Consider the following 22,476-nt stretch of genomic DNA (forward strand, 5'->3'; position numbering starts at 1 on the left):
TGAGAAAAGTATTAATATCTCACCAATCATTGCATTTTCTTTAATTGATTCAAAATGCCTGGATAAAAGTACCGAGAGAATATCAATAAGAAAGTATATTTACATGAATTATCATGTGATAATTTTCCTCCGTGCCGGTAATTGAACCACGGACTTTCAGCTTTCCAGGATGTTGTAAATGGCCATTTACGCTACTTATCATACGGTACTCATGCTATATCAAAAATTTCCGCAATACATTAAATGCTATTATTGCACCTTTTTAGTATAAAATAAACAGCTACAACAAGTAACAATAATCCACCGAATCGATCACTCTTGGCCAAAGCAAGGTACGATGGTGTAAACAAGGATTAATAACTTGCCTTAGGAGAGCAAAACTCAAGAATCAAGGTTAGTATAACAGATAACAAAAGGCTAGTCTGCGGCCAAAAGAAAAATAACTGACGTGTAAACTCACATATCGTCCAACCAAACGCTCTAAAATGGCAATTTTAATGTTCCAGAAAATAGAATAAGCGCTGAGCAAATGTTAGTGATCTCCGGCGAATAATTTATTTAATGCTATAGTAACATAGAGTTTGATAACATAAAAGTAAAGGTACACATAGTATTGTGCACTATTATTATGTTCAATTTTAATATTTCATGACCTTAATGCTAACCTTTCCACTAAAATATTGCATCATAATATCAACCTCTCAACTTACTTTTACCTTTATACGTTACCACCTTAAACACATAAGCTTAGTGCCCTCGAAAGGACTTGACTCTCTCCTGATCTCAAGCATCTCATCTTCCGACGCCTGACCTTTGACATGAAACTCGTGAACTCAGTCAAAAACTTTCGCTCCACTGAGTTTCTCAATGCTTTGGCTCCATGTCACATCCTCTACAAAATACGATACGAACGTGAATCAAATATGAAACGGTTCTGTGATTACCATACCTGCATCCTGGGCGTTCTCTCTATTGCCCACTTACCTCTCCATAACTTTCCCCACCATTATGATTTGTGAGTTTATAAATTCCTAGCAACTACCAGTAGTCATATGAAAAACAGCATTAAAAGTAAAAATCAGGGAAAAACTATGCTAAAAAAGTGGTAGGCACGGAAAATATATATTATTTACTTTGAAAAGAAATTGAAGCAACGCACTGCGTTTTCTATAGCAATATGAGAGAAAAACTGCTTTCCATTAATTTTTTTTTTTTGGCCAAGGTTCTTTGTTATCTTCAATTCAGTTCACCTCCAAGTTCTGATGATGAATGTCAAATTCACTTTAAATTATGATCGACATCTTCAACGATCATTATTATATCTAATGCCTACTCCTCTAGAAGGTTTAAAAGGCCTAATTAATAGACGAAAAATTATAAAAATTGACTGTATTCAGAAATTCTCAACAATATACTAAGGATTCAGAATTTCGAAGGCAAAAAATTTCTTTCCGGCGATATTTTCGCATTAACAGTTGATATTAACCACTTTGGGAAGAAATTATCTGTGTTACGCACAAAGGTTGGCCAGATATTTCCATTCTATAGAAGATATAGATGGTAATATAAGGCTTTAAGAGCGTTCAACCATCCAATGAGTAGTGCTTTTTTCCCCCAACTCTTAACCTACTCCTTCATAAAAGGACACATCTTTGCTGGAACTCGATAAAATGCATAGTAGGAGTGAGCCACGTCTCCCCGTATTCTGCGGCAACTTTCTTTATGTCCTCTTTCAATAGCTTACGGACCATGATAAAGGCCACTTAGTAAACTTTTTTCATTTCATAAAAGTTTTTGAGAGAATTATTATCGAAAGAAACTAAAGCTTTTCTTTACATCGGTGGTTTTCAGGGCCCGACTGGTATATTTTCCAAGACTCCCAGCGTTCGCCTTGTGCCTGTCTCCTTCTCACTCGTTCAGAATCAAGTGGAGGGAGAATTTCAGTGTAGGTTGGGGTGAGAGGGTAAGAGGAGACGCCATACTCTCAAACTTAGTAACCGGGCTTCCTATCGCCCGCAAATGGAGCCCATGGCGATATAGGAAGCTACATGGAAGGATTCATCCGGGTTCCTACAACACCCTGTATACATATGAAAGATAAAACTGATACCAAGTTTGGTTAGAACACTACAGCTTGCAAACACGCTGCCGGATTAGGTTTCATTTAAACTTAGAAACTTGAGATTCGGCTTCATGTTGTTTATCGGACTCCATAAAAAGACTATAATCGTGAATTTGAATAGGCAATATATGATACCCATCATATTAGGAATGTGTTAAAGTTTCTGTCATCTTGAGGAGCATAAAGGACGAGAATGCATAAAGCTTGAGAGTACATACTCCATTGCACCACGATGTCTAACAATACTACAGTGCACAATGGTGTTTAATCGTATCTATTTGTCAAAAGGTCGTGCTGATGAAAATTACTCCTTCCAGTGGACAAATGTGTAACCCTAATTCTACGCCTTAAAGATCGATAATCGATAAAGAGGCACAGAGACTTCATATCAATATGATAATGATAATTTCGTAAATCAATATCTCTACAAGCCAAGCAAGGAATATATTCACCAGAAAGCATGAGTGAAATGAGTTTTATTAAAGAATATATTTCGAAATGATCTGATAAAAAATTTCAAGTGCACTCTTATGCATGCAATACACCGATCAGTCATGAAGAAAATAGGGTAGTTTATATATTTCAAGGATAAAGAAAGAAAAGCATGACTCTTGTTAAATTTATTTCTAGCCTGATCTTAAATGAGTTGCAAATGAAAGCGTGTGTTTCTTGCCGTTAAGTTTTTATTTTTATTTTAACGGCAATAAGAATTTTATGTCACATAAAACAGTTTTGAAAATTTAATATGCATTAAGAGCACAAAAGAACACAATGAATCATTATCAGGACACTTGCGTACTCTATCGAATTGAAATAAGACTTACTAGCTGCTATGAAGAACTGCTTCCCTGTGAGGAAAGAACGAATTCATGAAACCTAAGGAGAGGCCACTGAGAGAGAAGTTAATCTGTTACATTGAACGAAGTACAGATACTAGCGGAAGTTTTTTTAACAACACACCAAAAACCCTGGTGTATTAAGTATCGGGTAAAAATGCCTCATGCTTAGAAAACTATAGAGCTAGACAGATTTTTGACAAGAAACATGCTTCATTTAAATAATTGTTTTCAGCGATTGTTTTACTTTTCTTTTATGACTTAATCGCACACGCCAATGGAAATATGCAGAATCCAACTCTAAAAATTGAGCACAAGACACTAAAATCAAGCCGAATCTGAAATAACATATTGGTGATAGTTCAACGTAATAACTTACATGGAAAGCAACACGCATTTGACCATCAAGTGGTAGGAAATAAAATTTTATATGAGTAATTATATATGAAAAAGTGATGAGTGTCAAATAAGGCAACACCGAATACTGTTTTTATTACAAGTTTTGACTAACGCCTATATGCTATGACCACTCTATGCTAGAGGTGAACTGAAGATAATATTTCCAATCATTCACAGCCTGTTTTAGGTCTTTCAAATTACAACTGATGATTCCTACTAATTTTTTTTTCTTTTTTAATCCTCCGTCAGTCGCGTCACATTTTGGAATGCCATTTGTCGCGCGGCTTCCCACAGACGCCATTTAGTAATGGTTAAAGAAAATACATGCCAAAAGAAATAATTGTTTTAACTGCAAAAATCATTCATATAATACTTAATTTTATACATAGGCATCAAATATATGTATAATAATGATGGAGATATTGATATTAATAAAATACTAATAAAATACTTAATACAGGTTTATTTACAGCTTTATTACATCTAAATAATGTTATGATGTTAAAAATCATAAATGTGTAGCAAAAAGTCGCGTACCCCAAATTAAATGCTTTATATAGTTGCTTATAATGTTTTTTAAATTATTAAACGCTTTCAAAAACTTTGCAACGAATATCACCAAGGAAACAACATAAAGCGTATTGCGCGTGTTGTCGCGTGGCGTGTACCAGACGCCAAAAGCAACAAAATATTCTTAATAACAAAATATAACAAAATATAACTTAATATAACAAAATAAATTTGACGAAACATAAAATAACTTTGGTGACTAATTCAGGAGCATAAAAGAATAAGATACAAGGAAGGACAGTTTCCTAACTTTGAAAACACGATGTGAGTAAAGACAGAAAATGGCTTGGCACCTGGTCGACGCCATGCGAGAAACGAAGGCTTAATTCACTTTCGACCTAAGTGAATTTGTGCATTTCCTAAAAAGTACAAAAAATGGTTAATTACATCCAACATAGCAATCAGTGATTATTCAATGGAAATTTGGGAGATGCGAAAGACGCATTTCCACGGCGGTACATCTTTTGTAAACCCCACTTCGGACAGTAGCTAAAAAATCATCTACATCAAATGCCATAAACAACGTTAATGCTTCCGACGTTTCCAAAAATTTTAGAAGAATACATTACACTTCACAAGACAGTGATACTTTAAATTAGAAATTCGCCCATCATCAATAATTTGTGAAGATTAATGTGCCCACGAGAAATTCTCGCCCCCCGTCGGAGCCTCCAACTCCCCAGGGAGTCCACGACAATTCACCATCCCCTACCCTCGACTGCCAATTAATTAAAAAGTGAGAAAACGTCGGCAGAGCCTGCTGTGGCAGTTCATTAGCGATGGAATTTCATTATCTCCTCCATCCCCAGCGGCATATTTTTTTTCTACCCCTTTTCCTCCTGCTGCACAAATTTATACCACACAGATTGGAAGAGGAGCTGCCTTTAGGGATATTTGTCCCCAACCCTGGTCACCCGCCACCACTTCCGTCAATATCTATTCCAGGGGCGAGAATTGCCGTCCATTTGCTGTGACGGAGAAAGTGGCTGAAGGGGATGTGATATGAGTGTCCCACGACACTGGGTGGGGGCTGCTCTTGCCAGCAATGTGACCCACAATAACATCAGGGAAGGTCGTGGAGCGAAATCTATAGCCTTGAAGTGACGCCACCAGCACTAACCACGACCGGTGCTCTGCCCAGGTTCCGGGAGAAAACTCGCTGGCTCCCTTTAGACAGGGGCGGCCAGCATGCGGCCCTGTTCAAGGGTCCACCTTATACATTTTTCCGGCTCGCTAAGTTCATTACTCTTTTTTAAAATATGTAGATTCTGTGTCGTCCACAAAAGCCACAATTAATGTACTATTAAAATAAATTATTAGTACATTTATTTATTTGAAAATTATCCATCGAAATATTAAATACGGTGCAATGATGTAGAGCCTGGCCAATCATTCTGTGCCTGAAATTCCCAAAGTGACCCGCAAGGTCACTTAAGTAGTCCATCTCTACTTTAGACCAATGTTAGGAAATACTCTATGCCGCGGAAAACTACGCATCAAGTTCGGTTTGTAGCTAAGCGTGAATTCTTAACCTGTAGCTGCCTTTGCCAACAGGGAGGAATGCTAAGTACACTTCACCGCCTGGGAGGGTTAAGGAAAGCCATGTTATATTTTTATTGAAAAAAACGGAATAACATCGAACACTAACGAAATGCTATCACTTTCCTTAAGGGTGGCATTTCCATTCTTTATGGTGTTAATGTGATCGATTAAGAGCTCAAAAAATAGTAAGATAAAAATTTATTGGGTAAGAAATTAAGGAAAATTGAAATAATATTCTCAAGGTGGTAAAAAAAAAGAAATTGGTATGGCTCGATCCGGCTTTTATTGGTTCCTACCTCATACTATTTATGTAAATGGCTTTCAAATTCCGAAAATTAATGGCACTACCATCAATTCATAACGTAGCAAAAAGTACGAATCCGCCGAGAAACTTTGAATTGACCAATGAAGCTATAACATTAATGCGCCAATGCGCAGATACCAATTCTAAATAGGTTCTCTATTTTTTAATGTAAAAATTCTCAATAGTCGTCGTAATAAGTTCGTAAAGTTATCTATACTATACCAAGAGAGCCGCATGCATGCATAACGTGACTTGGTCCCAGGGCTATTTCTCCAATAGCCATTTGCTTACGCTTACATGATATAGGCAAGTTTTTTCTGTACTTATTTATCTCTATTCTCCGATTGAACGTAGGTAAACCAGCATAAACTTTGAAAAACGAGTCATTAATACGTTAGAGATGTACATAAGGACTTTTTAAGCACATAAGAGTGGAAAATATGAAAGAAAAAACTCACCAGCGGCCATTTATTCGTGAGACGTTTCTTGAATTGCGCAGGGATATCAAGATTCCAGTTTTTTCTTCCACTTCTCGGTTGCATGCTGGAAAAGAAAATGTACCCGATTCACGCTTAGGAGGGTAAATGACCATGCTAAACGGCATTTTCCTTCTTTCCCGAACGTTCATTCACTGAATTTTTACCAACCACAACATGGAAATCTTTTTCTCCCGTAGAGGAGTGTTTCCGGTCTTTAAAAGCTTTATCGATTCGAAAAATAACGCTCTTGAGGAACGGGAATGGTGATTTCACCAGGGAATGGAGAGTTTAATGGCTTTCGGTGGCGATAAATTTCTTTTCAAATGTTCGATGACGACTGAATCTCAATATTATTTGGGTCTAATAGTCATTGTAGTTTAAGAGTAAACAATCTTTTCCATCCAGCGACAAGGGTAACTACCTTCTAATTGTAGCCACAATGTCATCTCTAGTAGCAATATTCAAGAATATGAATACGCAGAAATTCACCGACCTTTCTTTTGTGACATTTCCCATTGTAGTACATGTACATCATGATATATAAGAAGAAAATCACAATAAAATATCTTAAACACTTTCTTAGCTATTTTTTTATGATTCTAAGTGCTTTTCAATGCAACAACTTGAAGAAATTACATAATGCCTTAAAATATAGATTTAAGAGCAAGTCTAAGGGCGACCCACCGCTATATAAGGCTGCTGCCATTATGTTAGCATTATTTTAATTAATAGATCGTTACGACCTAACCGTTGAAAACAGCCTCCTGAAAACAAAATGGCTAATTATTCAATAGGAAACTAAAACACGAACACTGCTTCATTTTAATAATTTATTTAATTCCTTCTCACCAAGTAGTGGGTAGGTTCATAAACTTGAAAATAAAATTAATTTTTATGATTACCTCTGTATCATATCGAATAGATACATAATGCTACGACTAAAACGACGTAAAAAAATGAAAATGGGTACAAACAGTTGAAAAATTATAGATAGACGTATTTAAAAATGTACGCAATGATTTGAGTAATCTTTGATCAATTCTAATTGAGAGGAATAACGGCATTAAATCAATAAAATATTCTAAATAAACAGAGTAAATTATTCAAAAAAATTTCCATCTACTGAAGGCTTTGAATTTTTACTGGGAACTTTCTAATTCTAAATGAAATGGTGTTAAAATGAGATTTTTCTGTCCTACTCCATTTTCACTAATGGAATGGAAGCAAAATACTTTCACACTCCTTTTTAGTTCACCATAAGAATTGTTCACTAGATACTTCCTTCTGTTAACCAAAATTCTTCTTTTTTCGTATCAATTCAAAATTATCTCCGTCTTTCACTCCAAGTCCTACAAAAACTTCCCTTGGTTCCAAGTTTTCCAATCCCTTTCACATTTTTCCGAACTTTTCCAACTCCCTCGTAGGTAGAAACACTTGCTGCAAGTAAATGTTTTCCGTATTGAAGACCTCTTTTAAGCTATAAATACTACTTTACATGCTTTTTTCATCCGATTACCACAATTTTTAAAAAATAATGTCTAATGAAATCTATGTAATAAAACTTTGTTAACTTTGCCGTATACAGTAGTTATTAGTGCCGTCTCAAGTTCGATAACATTCATGGAAAGGTAAAATACTTGAACCAAATATTTTAATGATTCACTTCCCCCAAGTGCTTAAATAAGTCACTTCAAATTTATCATTTTCAGGCGCATATTTCTCCTGCGTAGTAAATCCTCTTTGGTTAACTCCCTTCCACATTTCCAGTGTCTACCTACGCTGCAATAATGGGGTCAACTTAAATGGCAAACGTAAATAATTATCTAATATGTAAAAATAGCTGAGAAAGAATATTCTGACGAACAGAAGCAATAGCTTCGTAATTTGTAATTAATTCTGCAGTTCATTAGAGGTAACGCAAGCCCAAGAGAAGAAATAAGAAGGGAGAATAATATTTTTTTTTTATTCCCGACTCAATAAGGAAAGTCGCGAATAGTTCATGTATCCTTCCACTTTACAGAAATTTAAGTATAATTCCTGCATTTAAAATTTTCCAAGAATCCGTGAATACCTTTAGGTTATAACACTACCGAGACGAAGAGTTTTTTTTAACTTAGATATTTCGAGCAGTATTTAGTAAAACGTATAGTAATATGTCATTATATTACAGCATATAAAGTTAAAATGCGTATTTTTTAAACACGCATTTTTATCGGATTACGTGGTTATATAAATGCTTTTATTAAGGAAATGAAACTATTTTGCTTGGCAGAAGAAATAATTATGGTTTTTTTAGATGCAGTTTCGATTGATTGGATATATTTCAAAAAAGTCGTAAATTTTATGCTGAAATGACGCTCTTAGAGAGATGTACATTCTTCCAAATGCTAATGATTAAATATGATAACTCATAATGAAATCATTTTGCTATTTTCAATGCAAATGTCCGTGAAAAAAAAATTTCAAGCCTTTGAATTTCCCTATCATTCCTAGCCAAATTAAATTGTCGGCTGGCGTAAATTGAATTTGATTTGATGCCATGCCGCACTATCTACGAAAACATAAAGATAAATTGATATCTACAATAGCAGCTTAGGTGTTCTACTTTGCTGGATTCCAAGGAGATGCGGTCCGAGGATAAATGAAGGATTAAAGGATCCAAGCAGTGGACACAGGAATTTCTAATTCACAACTAGCCTTCCGGACTGATTTCTTTGGGCTACGAGTGAACAATTCTCTCGCTCGCTCAACAGTCTCTTCGCTAACTCTAGGTCTTCCCGTTCTCTTTCCTTTACAAAGGCAGCTTGTATCCTCAAACTGATGATACCATCTATGGATATTATTTTCACTTAGAGGATCACAACAGAATTTAATTTGGAACGCACGTTCCAAAGATTCAGTCTTTGCAAAATGTAAACACAAAACGCTCTCTACCAGTCGCCATATTTGCTACTACCGCTTTCTAGCGTATCGCGACGGAAACATTTCACTCCCATGTGCATTGTTGCAAAAAAAAAACAAAACTGTTTGAGTTGCTCTTTAATTTTACATATAATTTATAACTGTAAGTATAATGTAATAAATATTATAAAGCTTTAAAACCCCGATATTCATTTATAAACACACTGTATCTATAGTCATGTTGAGTCCTGTACTTAGGAGATGAGGAAATTAAATTGTTATTGAATCTCCATCAAAAACTATTTTTTCACAAAAAGGGCCAGGTTTTGTTAAAATCTTTGATTTTACTTGAAACTTTGCAGATATTTGGACTCTCGAAATGAGGGATAGCATATTTGTTCAATAATACCGCAATAAATTAGTCTGCTTCTTCACAAAGTATTAGTCCGCTTGAACCCTAACTAAGACTAAGGAAAAATTAAGAAAAAGGCGTCGTATGGGATAAATTGACTAATTGATGGAAGTTGCTATGAAATAATACGTCAAGGTACAAAGAAACGGAAAACCTACAGTCTCGAGCGAGGATTTTTGATTAAGTGATAAAGGGTGCACAGGAATTGAAAACGCCAACATTAAAATAATATTGATGAATGAATTAAAATGACAAGGTTGCAACTGCATGAACAAAACCTTAATTTGCGTGAATGAGGTTAAAATGAATTGGCAGTACAGATCACATCCGTTACAGACTTAAAAGTAAAATGGGATATACACGATGCAGAAAGTTCATTTCTAAGATTTTCAAGAAAATGTTTTTCCAGTGAATTCAGCTCTATTCACCCGGGTATTTATGTATGTTGCAAGGGACAATTGTATCGCCTAAGTATCGAAAGAGAATCTCAAGAGCGGTGAATGCCTGGAAGAATATATCAGAATTCATCCTTATCATACCGCAAGAGGTTTCGCATTAAAAATTTTTTTCCAGCTACTAGAGCCCATCGACAAAAAATTCCTCACAACCTTCACGAGTCTCACTTAGTCACCAACCTCAGTTTCAATGTTGTCAAATTCCTTAAATCACACTGAGAATCACTTTAATTTTGTGATACGTTAATATTATTTCAGCATTACAGAGCACAAAATCTAACGGAAGGTATTTTGTGCCAGAAGTAAGTGAAATATAATGATTTTATTTTTATTTTATTGTATTTATGGCTATTTTTCGACCGCCAGTCGATGGAGTCCAAGAGGATTTACATTTTGAATGGTACTTAAATAACGCATCCTTCTTCCGTTTCTCTCCTCAAATTGCTGAATATGAAATTTAAATGATTGAGAAAGAAATGAAAGCATCTCAGCATTGCTGACGAGTAAAGAAGGATTATATTATTCTTAAAGAATAATAACATCAGGCAATGGGCTCGAGAATCATTATCAGATGGCAGGAATAGAAAAATCAACAACTTTGCCATTTCCACATTTGCAATTTATTGACACCAACCATGGTTTCGTCAAGAAATGAAATATGCAGAAATATATTTACCTGCATTTTTCACCTTGATAATGTTACTCTGTAACGAAACCATGGTCGGTGTCAATAAATTACTATGTGTAAATAGCAAAGTTGTTGATCCTTCTTTTCGTGCGATTATGGATTTCCACCAAGTTACGCCCGCTACAATTAATGACATTATCATATGTACCGTATGGCCGTACTGACCTTTGATGAAGTCCACGGCCATCTCGAGCCCATACGTGTCCGAGTCGCAGTCGTCGAGGATGTGTGCGCCGAGGGAGATGCCGGGCAGGAAGGATCCGGAGGCGGGAGGGAAGCGACCCCTCGGCCGCTTCGGGTGCGGCACCCCACGGAGCACGTCCAGCGTGTAGAGCATGGCCTCGACGGCCTGCACCCCGCCTTGCGGCATCACGGGCCCGCACCACCAGCCCTTCTCGCCCTCCTTGCCCCCGGAGCCACGCTCGTGCACCATCATCAGGCCCCCCAACACCAGCTCCCCCTCCACCACCGCCTCCCGCTTCACCGGCCACACCAGCGGCTCCACCGGCCGACCCTGCACCAGCACCACGTTCTCCTCCACTGCAGGGTGCATCATCTCGCCCAGAGGGGGCGGTGGGAGGGACACCAGCTGGTGCTGCTCCCTGCCGGGGGAGTGGCCGAACAAGTGGTTGTGGTGCAGGCCGTTGCCGTGGTGCGGTCCTCCGCCGGAGGAGATCGAGTGGTTGCGAGAGGAGGCGTGCCGCACCACAGACGCCGAGTCGGATGCGAGGAGTACCACGAGGAAGGAGAGAACCAGTGCCATGGTCGATTTTAGCTTCACAAGGTTGAAGGGTCGCGATAAATAGATCGATTATCGATTGTAATCGGCCTTCACTTCCTCTTCCCTAGATTAAAATACGGGATCGCAAAACAGCTATCTTTTCATCTCATTTTTCCATTGCCTCTTTATTTCGTGACACCGCCCAAATATCGGTGCGAACTGATCTTCGAGATGTAGGATGGTTCTTGTGTGTGGGATGAAACGACGTTGGAACTTAAATACCTTTACACTTGGCTCAAGCACTGCTTCACATCGAAATCCTCTTCACTTATGCATAAGGATATTTTTCGATATATTTCCGTGTTGTAATTTTAGCATATCATCAGTCTTCAAAATGCTTCATAAGCTCCATCGATGTTGAGTGTGCTGGTTATAGACAATAATTTCTTCTGGGAAGATTGAATAGCTATACCCTAATTCCTTGAAATGACACCTACACCTTGATCACACTCAACCACAAGATGTCACGAGTACCTCCATTTAAGGCGATCGAAGAAAAATTTGCGTCAACTCATGTAACACTTTCAGTTTTTAAGAAACCGTCAGGTTTTGGGGATTCAAGAAGAACACTTGGTCATCTCATGGCCACGCTACAAGTAAAATATTGGAAACGATAGCTGGTCATCAGATACAGAGGTTTGTAAATTATAATTGCAGGAAAGAATGAAAACCATACGGTAGCACTGAGATTTGTGGGGATCAGAAACGATCGTAGAAGCAGGCACCTTAATCAAAATCAAAATTTATCCTGACAATAATCACAACATACAGCAATATGAGCAATCATTATGGATGTAAGGGAAAGCAAATATGTTTTCCTTTCACGCTCTGGGTGAGAAAGAATGCTTTTTAGAGACCATACGGTATATCCGCTATTTTCTTCCTAATTTATGTCCAATGAATCTCCATTCATGAGCCATTGTGCTAATAGTTCGTCTAAATAGCATTCAGGAAGAGGGAAACCACCGATATATGGGTTGATGTAAACTCGCACTCCCACAAACCAATTAATTGCGTTGGTAAGACTGTCGAACCCTGGGAATGTTCTATCTCATTTTACCTGCTGTGTCTCAACAAAACGCGGCTAAATAGTTCACCTTTCTCTTTAAAACGGGAAGTGGGTTCCTGTAATGTAAATTGATGGAGGGAAAGTGAAAATTCAAGAAATAACAGTGTATTATTTCGGTGGGGGAATGGGCTTGGTAAAAATGGGGTGAGTTCACTTATTGTATCTACAAATTCAACGCACAGACCTCGAAAGCAACATTGCTATGGAGAATAGAACGTCTGCTCACGGAGCTCTCGACTAAAATCGACCCTCGTGTTGTCGAAGATCGCTCAAGAGCCAAGCTTTTACAAATGCTCCAATGTTTCAAGATCAGTTACTACTTTTATTTTTTTCATTCAACTCTAAAAAGTTAAACAAGATTGGAGCTCGCTTAGAGTTGAGTTTAAACTAAGACGGACGGCCAAACAATTCAGCCAATAGTAACCACGAGCTGGGAGTAATTTATGACTCAAATTGTACATTCAGGCAGAGGAATAAGTCCCACGAGGGGAGGAAGATAGGTTTTCAGGATAGTGGTAACATACGCAGAGTGTGTTTTCCAGTTGAAAGACAAGGATGGGACGGTGGGAGGTTAGGGAGTCACACACCTTCCCAATTCCAATCGTCGAAAGAGAGAGAGAAGACGCAGCAGTGCCGCCTGGAAATCCTATCGGAGTCTGTCATTCTGTACGTTCCGCGTGGCAGATTCCATTTCAACGAGGCGGTGGGGAGAGTAGAAGAGGAAAAGAGAAGTGGAGAGAATAGGGAGACAGAGGGAGTGACGGATTCCTTCTTGTGGCACAGACCCTCTCTCGGGTGAAATTACCTGGTTGTTCTCACGTCAACTCCGTTGTGTTAGAGAATTGGCTCTTGAACGAGCAATCAACGCTAGTTTCTCTGTTTTAACCAGTGTCTACTGAGCGTTTGAAGACAAGAACAAATTAAATTCGAGTGAAATAAAAGCTTTAATTGAATTCAGGCCTCTAGGAGAGTGAGGTTATGTCATGAAACATTTTTCCCAACTTCGTGGAGTGTCACAACATGAGCATTACTCAAGGTCATTCGTTGAGAATTCTCAAGCGCCCTTAATTCAGAGGTGGAAAATTCTACCAATAGTCACTCGATCACAAATGCTCACAAGGGATTAACCTGTTTGGTAAACTCATTTCTAATTCAACAGGGTATTGGATGAATATATTATTTCCCGCTGATCTGATCTTACTATCAAAAAGAGGACTGTTTACTCGACTCTTACCTGCTTTTCTTTCAACGGGATATTTACCCACAGAAAACGCCCGTAGTCAATCAATGATCGGCGTCGTCGATTTATTTATGCGCTTTCAACTTTTAATAGTAGTCCAACACGTGCATAATATTTCTCGGTCCATTTCATACAGTAAAGAGATATGTATGTAAAATAAATTCTTCTTATGAGGTAAGCCCTCACGCTGAATGACGCAGGAGACGTGTCCAGAAGGAACAGGTCCACTTTGTTTCCACTGTTTGCTCTGGCGTAGTGGTAAATCCACGAGTCTTCTCCCGAGGGAGGGCAGAGGGAGCGCGTGCGCTTACGCGACGAATGAGTGCAAAGTTTTCCTCCCTCTTCCTCCTCTCTTTGGCGCCCACGGGAGCCGCCTTAAAACTCCCCGCTCAATCCTCGACCTCGGAGTGGAGAGAGACTTTCACAGGGAATGAACGGAAATGTAAACACAAGTAGTTCCGAGAGCCCTGAGGGGAACTTCCTGGGCAAGAAGAAATTGAGATAGCAAAAGGTGGAGTGTTCTGAGCGGGGAGGGTTGGTTTGAGTGGACTCCCAAGCAAAGGAAGTAGCGAGCGGCCCGGGTCCTTTTATTTCCGGGCCTTCTCTAGTCTCACACCGTTGAGTTCAGAGCCGGCTGGGCTATGAATTTGCTCCACCGCGAGCTATGGACGCGAAACAATTGCAGTCTGCACTATGTGCCACGAGACGTAGGCATAAAAGGAGAGGGTTCCTCCACGCCTATCTCAGCATATGAGGCATTCTTAATTATTCACTTGTAGAGACTGGCAAGGAGAGGAACACGGCTTAATATATCGTGATAATGCCGAGGAAGGACTGAACAGAGGAATGGGGAGAGATGTGAGGTCTCGCTCGTCAGCTCCGTTAGCCGAGAGTGAGGAGTATAAGAAATCCGTTTAATGCGCAATTTCACGAAAATCACATATTTTAAGCTTTGATTTCTATTCAATGCACGTTATTCAGTAGACCCTCACTTTAATGCAAATATCAGTCACCTTTTTGAATTGTAGTATGGATGAAAAGACTATCCTTAAAACTTTGGCAATTTTTGTCTCTAAACCATCTTCGGATAAAATAAAACTGTCGTTGATTTGGAATTGGCTTAATAAGGAAGGGTATCAATAGAAATAATTCAAGTATAGTACAAGTATATTGTTGGTAAACTTGTTCCAAGCCACATTTCTGATGGATTTCTGAGAGGCGAAGCTGTTTACTTTTTTCCACAAATGGAAAATATCAATAAAACATTATCGCTTCCAATGAGAACTTTTGATTACATTCCGCATCCTATGTTTTCCTTATATAAACCTATTTCATGTAATCAAAAATTAAAAAGGAGGAATAAACTCAGATAGCTAATGCAATAGAGATGCGACAAATTATGAAAATCTCTTATAAATATTAGTTGGAGGAATTTCGCTCAAGATCAAAGAATTTGTGTTTTTCTGAGGCACTTATTAACATTAATGACGAACATAATATGAGAATAGACGGATAAACACTTCAGTTTTTACTCCAACAGATGCACAATTGGGTCAAGCTAACTTTGAGCTTGAAACACGAAGAATGATCAGTGATGTAGCTGAATGTGGGCTTGCTGGGTCGGTCCCAAAATAACTATGAAAACAGAGTAGAAGCCTGAAGGGAGAGGAAAATAGAGTACAGGTTATGTACTGAAAGATAAGTGATCTGAAAAGCTAGTGCGATTTATGCGGGGCTTTGTAATCGAGAACCTCAGCGGTAGAGAAGTAGACTTTACTTCTTAGTTCAAATTTACGTTACTCTGGGATTGAAGGAGGTTGCTATAACGACTGTAGCCCTCCTTTGAGAAGAGAGGTCCACCAAGTAATTTTAGCACCGAAGAGAGGTTGATGGAAATTGCAGCCGAAGGCGAAATCGCAAAATGCTCGACACGAGGGAGGTTGGAGAAGGCGATGAGGGGAAGGAGAAGTCCCCTTAAGTCTCCAAAGGAGGCGCTGTTCGATCAGTTCCACGATTGGAAAATGACGGAGTGATGGACAGGGGGGTGGGTTTTGGAGAGGGAGAGAACTCTCTTGCTTCGTCTCCCACCTGACGGAAAACTCTATTCTCCGCCCTATAAGGCTCTCACTCCTCGTCGATCGGCCGTGGCCTCGAAAATAGAAGCAATTCGCCTGTGACTAAACTGCCATGATTTTGATGGGAACGATTTCACCAAGCCAGGTAAGCACGGAATTTGAGAAGGTAGGTCACTTAGTGGGAGATGGGCAACTGAATGGTAAGAATGGGGCTAGGCAATGCGATGGATCTCATGTGAGCCCATTTCGAACCCTAAAACCGAAAAATTGGCGTCGAAAATCAAATTTATGAGCAGGAACTTATTTGCAAGGCCAAGGGATTGCTTTTTTTCCTTCCTCTAAGATGGAATACGGGTCTGGATTTGATAGATGGTGGATGCAAAGGAGAAAAAGAGACCCTCTTTTTCCTTTCTCTTAGCTGATTTGAATATTTTTGGGGAAATTTGCGATTTCGGAAGGATAATCGATGGAAGTGACTGAGAATGAAAAGGCAGAAAAGAATGGAGACCGGGAAGAACCTCTCAGTTGACAGACTGCGGTTCAAAAAATCTTTCACTCACTATTCACCAAAATTGAAAATGATGCTAATTATGACAAAGGAGGACACAAACACTCGCAATCTGTCTTATATCGGCGGCAAAAAAGTTCAAAATTGGCATTTGTAAATAATGCCCAATTTTCTTCGCTGTAAGCTAAAGACTATAGGAAGAAATCTTATAGTAAAAAATACTGAGTAGCATGAAATAGATGATTTTAGGTAAATAGACTGCTCTAGACTGAATTAAAGAGCTTGTTACCGAGGGTAAACAGTAGGATTCAAGACATTACCCTTTCCTATGCCAGGGAGAGGGAGCACGTGATCTTGTGGCAGGGATAATCAACGCAGTCCTCTAAATCTCAGAAGTATATCGCCCTTTGTATCTTCATAGCATCACTAGAGACTGACTTTCCGCCTCCGACTTCAATTGATGTCCACAAAAGATAGAGAGGAATGAGAATTACGCTGAATGTCCAAAGAAACGCGACCTCATCATCATCTACGCCCAGTTTGGTGCGCGCGAAACTGCCTCCGTATATCCTTAGGAAGCTTTTACGATGAAGGGGAAAGTGCTGGGCATTAGCTGGCTATATATCGGGGGAGAGAAAGGGTTGGAAGTTAGGGCGAAATGGCACTAGACTGTCTTGAAGGCGACGCACTAGGAGTCCGAGTAAAGAGGGTGGGGTTGGGTGTGTATTATTTCTAAAGCAGACCACGGGTGTGGAGCGAGAGGTCCAGAGGGGATTATACGATTCCGACGGAAGGAGACGAAGGGCGAGTGGTTACGGAAGGGTGGGGAAAAGGTTGGAATGAGGGCAGGGGTTTAAGGGCAAGGCGAGGATTAAATGGGATAAAAGGCGTACTGCTCAACGATTGATGATCAATGGATTTGCGTTGGGTCGGGAGACGGAGGAACGGGCTTTCCTGATTATAGCAGCAATGGCCTGGGCGACTGGGATATAGCGGAGGGATAAACCAATCGGTAGAGTTTCAGCGAGTTCCTTATTTAAGTACCTAAATTCCTCGCATATGTGCTGATATTCTCATAAAAATGATTTTTCTGACACGTGTCTCTTTGTGTGAGCTAGGTAAGCTGTATCCTCAACGAAGAAAAAAATGAACAATAAATCGATAAGCCCTTCAATAATACAACTAAAAATTTGATAATGATCAATTCTTCTTCAGCACTTCGAAGCCCAATCCCGAGTATACTTTGGGATATATATTTTCAAATAGAAGTCTGTTTAGAACTATTTGGTCTCCTTCTTTAGCTATCTGGTTTTATTGCATGGAAGATGGAGTCATTTAGTGTCTCCTAAATGTACTTTTTCGGATCAAGAAATGATTTTATTAAAAATCAACAAAAACCCTGCGTTTCTCGCAACTCGCAAATGAAAATACTACGTGTCTCAAAGTGTTAACTTGATTTTCTGAGTAACCAATTTTGTTTTTTTTTTTTATAACCTCCTGTTGTAAATGGTAACTGGACGTGTAGTAGTTAGATTCAGCGGGCTGGCGCTGCTGAGTATCAGAGCACTCAACTAAAGTTTAGTGCATGAGGGCGACAGATGTTTTTGAGAAGGATATTCGCTTTAGTAAGGAGAAGTATACTGTGCGTTGATAACTCTTCCAGGTGCTGAACCTTTTCGAGCGGTCCTGATCGTGGTGAAGAACGTTACTTAGCAGTAATCACCGAACAAAGTAATATTATCTGCCACACATGTAAACCTCTTCTAAGCGATGCAAAAGACGAAATAAAAATTGCGTTGGTAATAAATACTATGCAACCTACATCACCTCACATGGACTAACTTCTTACGTCGTAACTTTGAAAATACAAGGGTTTTATTGTGGACAGAGAACAAGGGAACAATTTCGGGTATTAGGGAGAGAACAAGGGAACAGAATGAAGCTACAAAGAAAAAAATACGAAAAGAAGATATATATGACGTGCGCCTCTTGCTTATACGTGATATTGCAGTCAACACAATTCAGCATTAGAGCCCATGTCCATTCTCAGCCAAGATTAAAGCTCCAGTTTGGAGTATCTTCTGAGCATACGATTAGGTGGGCCAACATGCTAGAAGTAGGACCGTGAGGAATGTTCCGAAAGGGGATACGAGAGATGAAAGCGGTCTTACGGTGTGGTTGCGAGAAAGAGGAGATGGGATTCACCCTTTTCTTCCTCAGCAAACAGATTACAACATCCCCAGAGAAACAGGGCCAAAGGTGGAAGTTTGTCCCCTTGGGTATCGCACAGGGCCTCGGAGAAAGCAATAACTGGCTCCAGGGAGAAGATAGGGAGATGGCGACCGGCCAAGCGGACGACGAGAGATCCTTACGTCTCTCTCTCTCTCTATCTCACGACGGCACAGACTCAGGACACTTGCGAAGTGGCCGCCCAGATACCGCGCATTTCGCAAACTTCTTCAAGGAATCTCTCGAGAAGAAAATAGAGGAAAAACGAAATGCGACAAATATTTTCGCAGGCTCGCCCTGAACAGGTTTTTTCTTAGCAATGCAGGGAGAGGAGAGAGAAAGGGCAATGACCTCTTGGGATGAATCACGCTTGGGTGTAAAGTCACGGCGAGAGTGTTCAAGTGCTCCCCAGTGGGTGGTGAAACTAGGAGTGAAGGGTGGGATGGAATACGAAAGTTTTGGGAGACCCTCTAGCAAAAGGAGCGGGATTTATTAGTCGCAAGGGAAAGCAAGGGGGGTGGAAAAAAGAGGAATATGGAGAGGAGGGTCGAGGGTTGGGGAAAATTCACCCCAGCACCCTCCAAGTGTCCTCTCTGCTCCGAAGAGACCCTTATCCGGTAATCAAAAGTCCACTTCGTCACTGGGGCGAATACTGATTTTCGGCTGAGCGGGTTTTTCGATTGGCCAATCTGGAAAACCGTCTTCAAACAATAAACTCGTTAAAATTTTTGGAAGAGGGATTATAGCTTAGAAAGAAAAAATGCCCAGAAACAAAGCCCAATTAATCTCGCTTCACAACTATTTTTTTTCATGATATTATTTCAAAACAGCGTATCTTTATGTACATGTACTAAAACATTTCATCTTAAAATAATACAACCAATGTTCGTACCACTTCTCCGCCCAAAGATGAGTGGTAGAGAGCGTGGGTTAAATCACACACGGGTACAGGAAAAATAAAAATGTCGAAGAAGGAATGCAACAACTCAGAAATCAAGATCAAGAAAAATAATTTACCCCGAATGGCAGCAGGGAGAAAGTTCTGGATGATTATCAGGACAATCCTTTCAAAGTAAATTGTAACGAAAAATTTCGCAGGCCCTATTCCAGCACTAATAAATTTTGTCTTTTCAAAAAGGTTAGGAAGAATTAATTTTCACTCACTGAGCTACTCACGGGAATCTTTTCAAATACCGATCTGAATTAAAAACTCAGCGGTGAGGTAAAATTAGCGGAAAGCATTTGCCTATGTGTGAGTAGAGGCCATACAGTCCGTGCTAATGGCTTAAAACACGGCATAGAAATAAATACCCATTAATAAAAAAATTTTCTAATGAACATGCAGCCCGATTCCACAGCACATGAAAATCGTTCACTCAACACAGGAAGCCTTCTCAGCAAACGGGGAAGCCCTTCGCAAGAGGCAAGTACCAATTTGCACTGAAATATCCTTGGAATCAACCAGCTTCTATCCCAACGGAAGCAAATGTGCCACCTCACGCTGTTCTTCTACAGCAAAGAGATCCAATGACGGAGTTTTAACTTTCCGAGGACGAGGTTAAACATTAATTTAAACGAAAATCTTTCCCTGCCGTTTGTGGCATGTGCTGTAGAGCGAGAGCTGAGAATACTTTGAGGTACGGTAAGGGGTGCGGGTCTGATACGACGGTAGTTTTTTTTAGGGTCACCGCACTGGATTTTATTCCACCATCACGTATGAAGAGCAGCTCAGTCCCTCTCTCACTGTCCCTTGGGAGTGTATTCAGGGAATTTAAAAACAAAAGCGCTTTAAAAAAAAAGGGTCCGGAAAAGGAACACAAAAAAATCCCGGAGGAATCCCCAACGAATTTATTCAGCCAGCCTCAATTCGCGAGGGAAAGGTCGAAAATATTTACCCAGGGCGTAGACCGAAAGGAGAATTTGGGTGGGTAATCGGATTTCTTGAGGGGGTGACCGATCTGTAAGCGCGAGCTCGCCGCCCTTATATAAATGATCCACAAATTGCGCTCGTTGCCCCCGGGATATTCCTATTTAACTATTCAATAATTCTGCCTCCTCCGACAACGGTGAAAGAGGTGCAATCGAGCGCGTAATGTGTTGATTCAGCGCCAAAGCGGGGAGATTTCTAATCGCCCAAGGAGTAATTGATCGCCGGGCGCTACATTCTAGGGCTAGAAAGAAGACGGGAGTGGTGGTGGTTGAAGGAAAGTTTCGGCTTAATTGAATGGAGAGACGGGAGGGAGGGTGAGTGGGTCAGTGGGGGGAGGGGTTGAGGAAGTAGATAAGGGTGGGGATTCACAACCACGAGGGACTTTTCTAATTCCTCCGTGAAGGAAAAGCGAGCAATTTACCTCCCTAATTAATGCTAGCCGCTCGAGCAGACCCTCTTAAGAAAGTCTTTAATCCCGAAACACGAGATGGTCGTCGCCTTCCGGTGATACCAGGACGTTATCACAGAAAGGGTGGAGACATCTTTTCTAAGATGAATGACACAAACTGGTAAATGGACAGGACGAACATTTTTTAATCAGTGTGATGAAAGGGGTGAAAACTAATTTCGTAACCACCTTTAGTAACTTTCAGGACCCACCACTTTCTAATATAAATCGAGAGAATTTGCTTGAAAAAGCAATTCTTCTAACGACAGGGAAACACCACAGAGCAAGTTGGAGTGAAAGAGGAAATAAAGAATTTTAATCGAGGGATTTAGGAAAGGAAGAATGGGAAGAGTTTAAATGAGGAAAATATCTTGAGGAAAAAACTGAAATTTAAAAAAACTTTTCTTCAGAACAGCGAAGCACACGTGCCTAAGAGTAGCGTTGAGTTCAAATCGTTGCTTGAAGAGGAGTCGCGAACGAAGAGAGGATTATCGTAACCCAGAAATATGCTCCGTTGGCGACGGACCACACTTACACCGATGAACAGCAGAATGCGGCGAGGCGCATGTAAGTTGGGCGAGAGAAAACAAACACATCGACCGAGTATCTCTTCACCTCCCGCGGCACTATAAGATTGCACTTTGTTCCATGGGCATTGACCGTTGAACTCTACTCATGGAGGGCTGAATGATTCGAAATCAACCAAAGACTTTGACGATCGACGACCACCAAGTATAAGGATCCTTTTTCCTTTCCAATTCCTTTGAGGGATCTAATGTATATTCCTTGAGTGCACAGGGCGTGGCTGAGGAAAAAGGAAGACTTCGTTGCACCGCCGAGCAAAGAGGAACCCTTTCAATCAAGGGGAGCAAAGATGTTCCTCCACTCGTACCTCTTCACGGCTTCTGACCCCGTTTCCTTTCCTTTCAGCTCCTCAACGAGAGCTTTCGTGTTCTTATGTGCCATTTACGAATCACTGACGAGTATCCTATGGGTGTAGTGTTTACAACACACAAGTAAATCCTCCCATTTCGAGCGACAATCCTTTCCGTCTTTCTAAAGCAATTCTTGCCCTCAATTCCTTGACAAGTCCAATCACCTTCCGCCACGCAAGGGAGCGTCTCTGGGCCTCAGCCGTGTTGCCAAGCTGCTTACACCGCCTAGGACTCAAATGGTAATATCAGAATACCTTGCAGTCGAAACCAATCCACCAAAATGGATGGAATATGTTTTTCACGTGGCAGAGTTAGACGCAACCGTAGAGGCCCTCGGGAGCCTTATAAATTAGTGTTCTTCCTGGAATTCTCGCCCACTACGGAATCGAGACACTCGCTCTGGCACAAACGTTTACTCTCACAAGATGCGATACACCTTACGTATTTATACGCGATAGTAAGGCCAAATAAGAGTATAAAAGAGAAGATTTTCGGAAGATTGGCGGCCGACTGTGGACAGACCTTTGGCGTCAGAGAATAGGTAGGCAGCACA

General features: G+C 40.1%; 1 protein-coding gene across 2 annotated transcripts in view; it reads right to left on the minus strand.

The window, feature by feature from the left end:
* The window catches only part of LOC124158644 (metabotropic glutamate receptor 2-like), a 630,302-nt gene that overhangs the window by 293,654 nt on the left and 314,172 nt on the right, over window positions 1-22,476 (minus strand). Inside the window, exon 1 of one of the 2 annotated variants that reach the window (XM_046533849.1) lies at window positions 10,874-14,373. The exons of the other annotated variant lie outside the window; for it this stretch is intronic. Coding sequence (XP_046389805.1) covers window positions 10,874-11,471 — 598 coding nt within the window. The 5' untranslated portion in view covers window positions 11,472-14,373. Of the gene's footprint in view, window positions 1-10,873; window positions 14,374-22,476 lie in introns of those variants that run through there. 2 annotated transcript variants of the gene reach the window in all.

Source organism: Ischnura elegans, chromosome 5 (genome assembly GCF_921293095.1).
Source record: "Ischnura elegans chromosome 5, ioIscEleg1.1, whole genome shotgun sequence".
In the NCBI taxonomy this organism is placed as follows: Eukaryota; Metazoa; Arthropoda; class Insecta; order Odonata; family Coenagrionidae; genus Ischnura; species Ischnura elegans.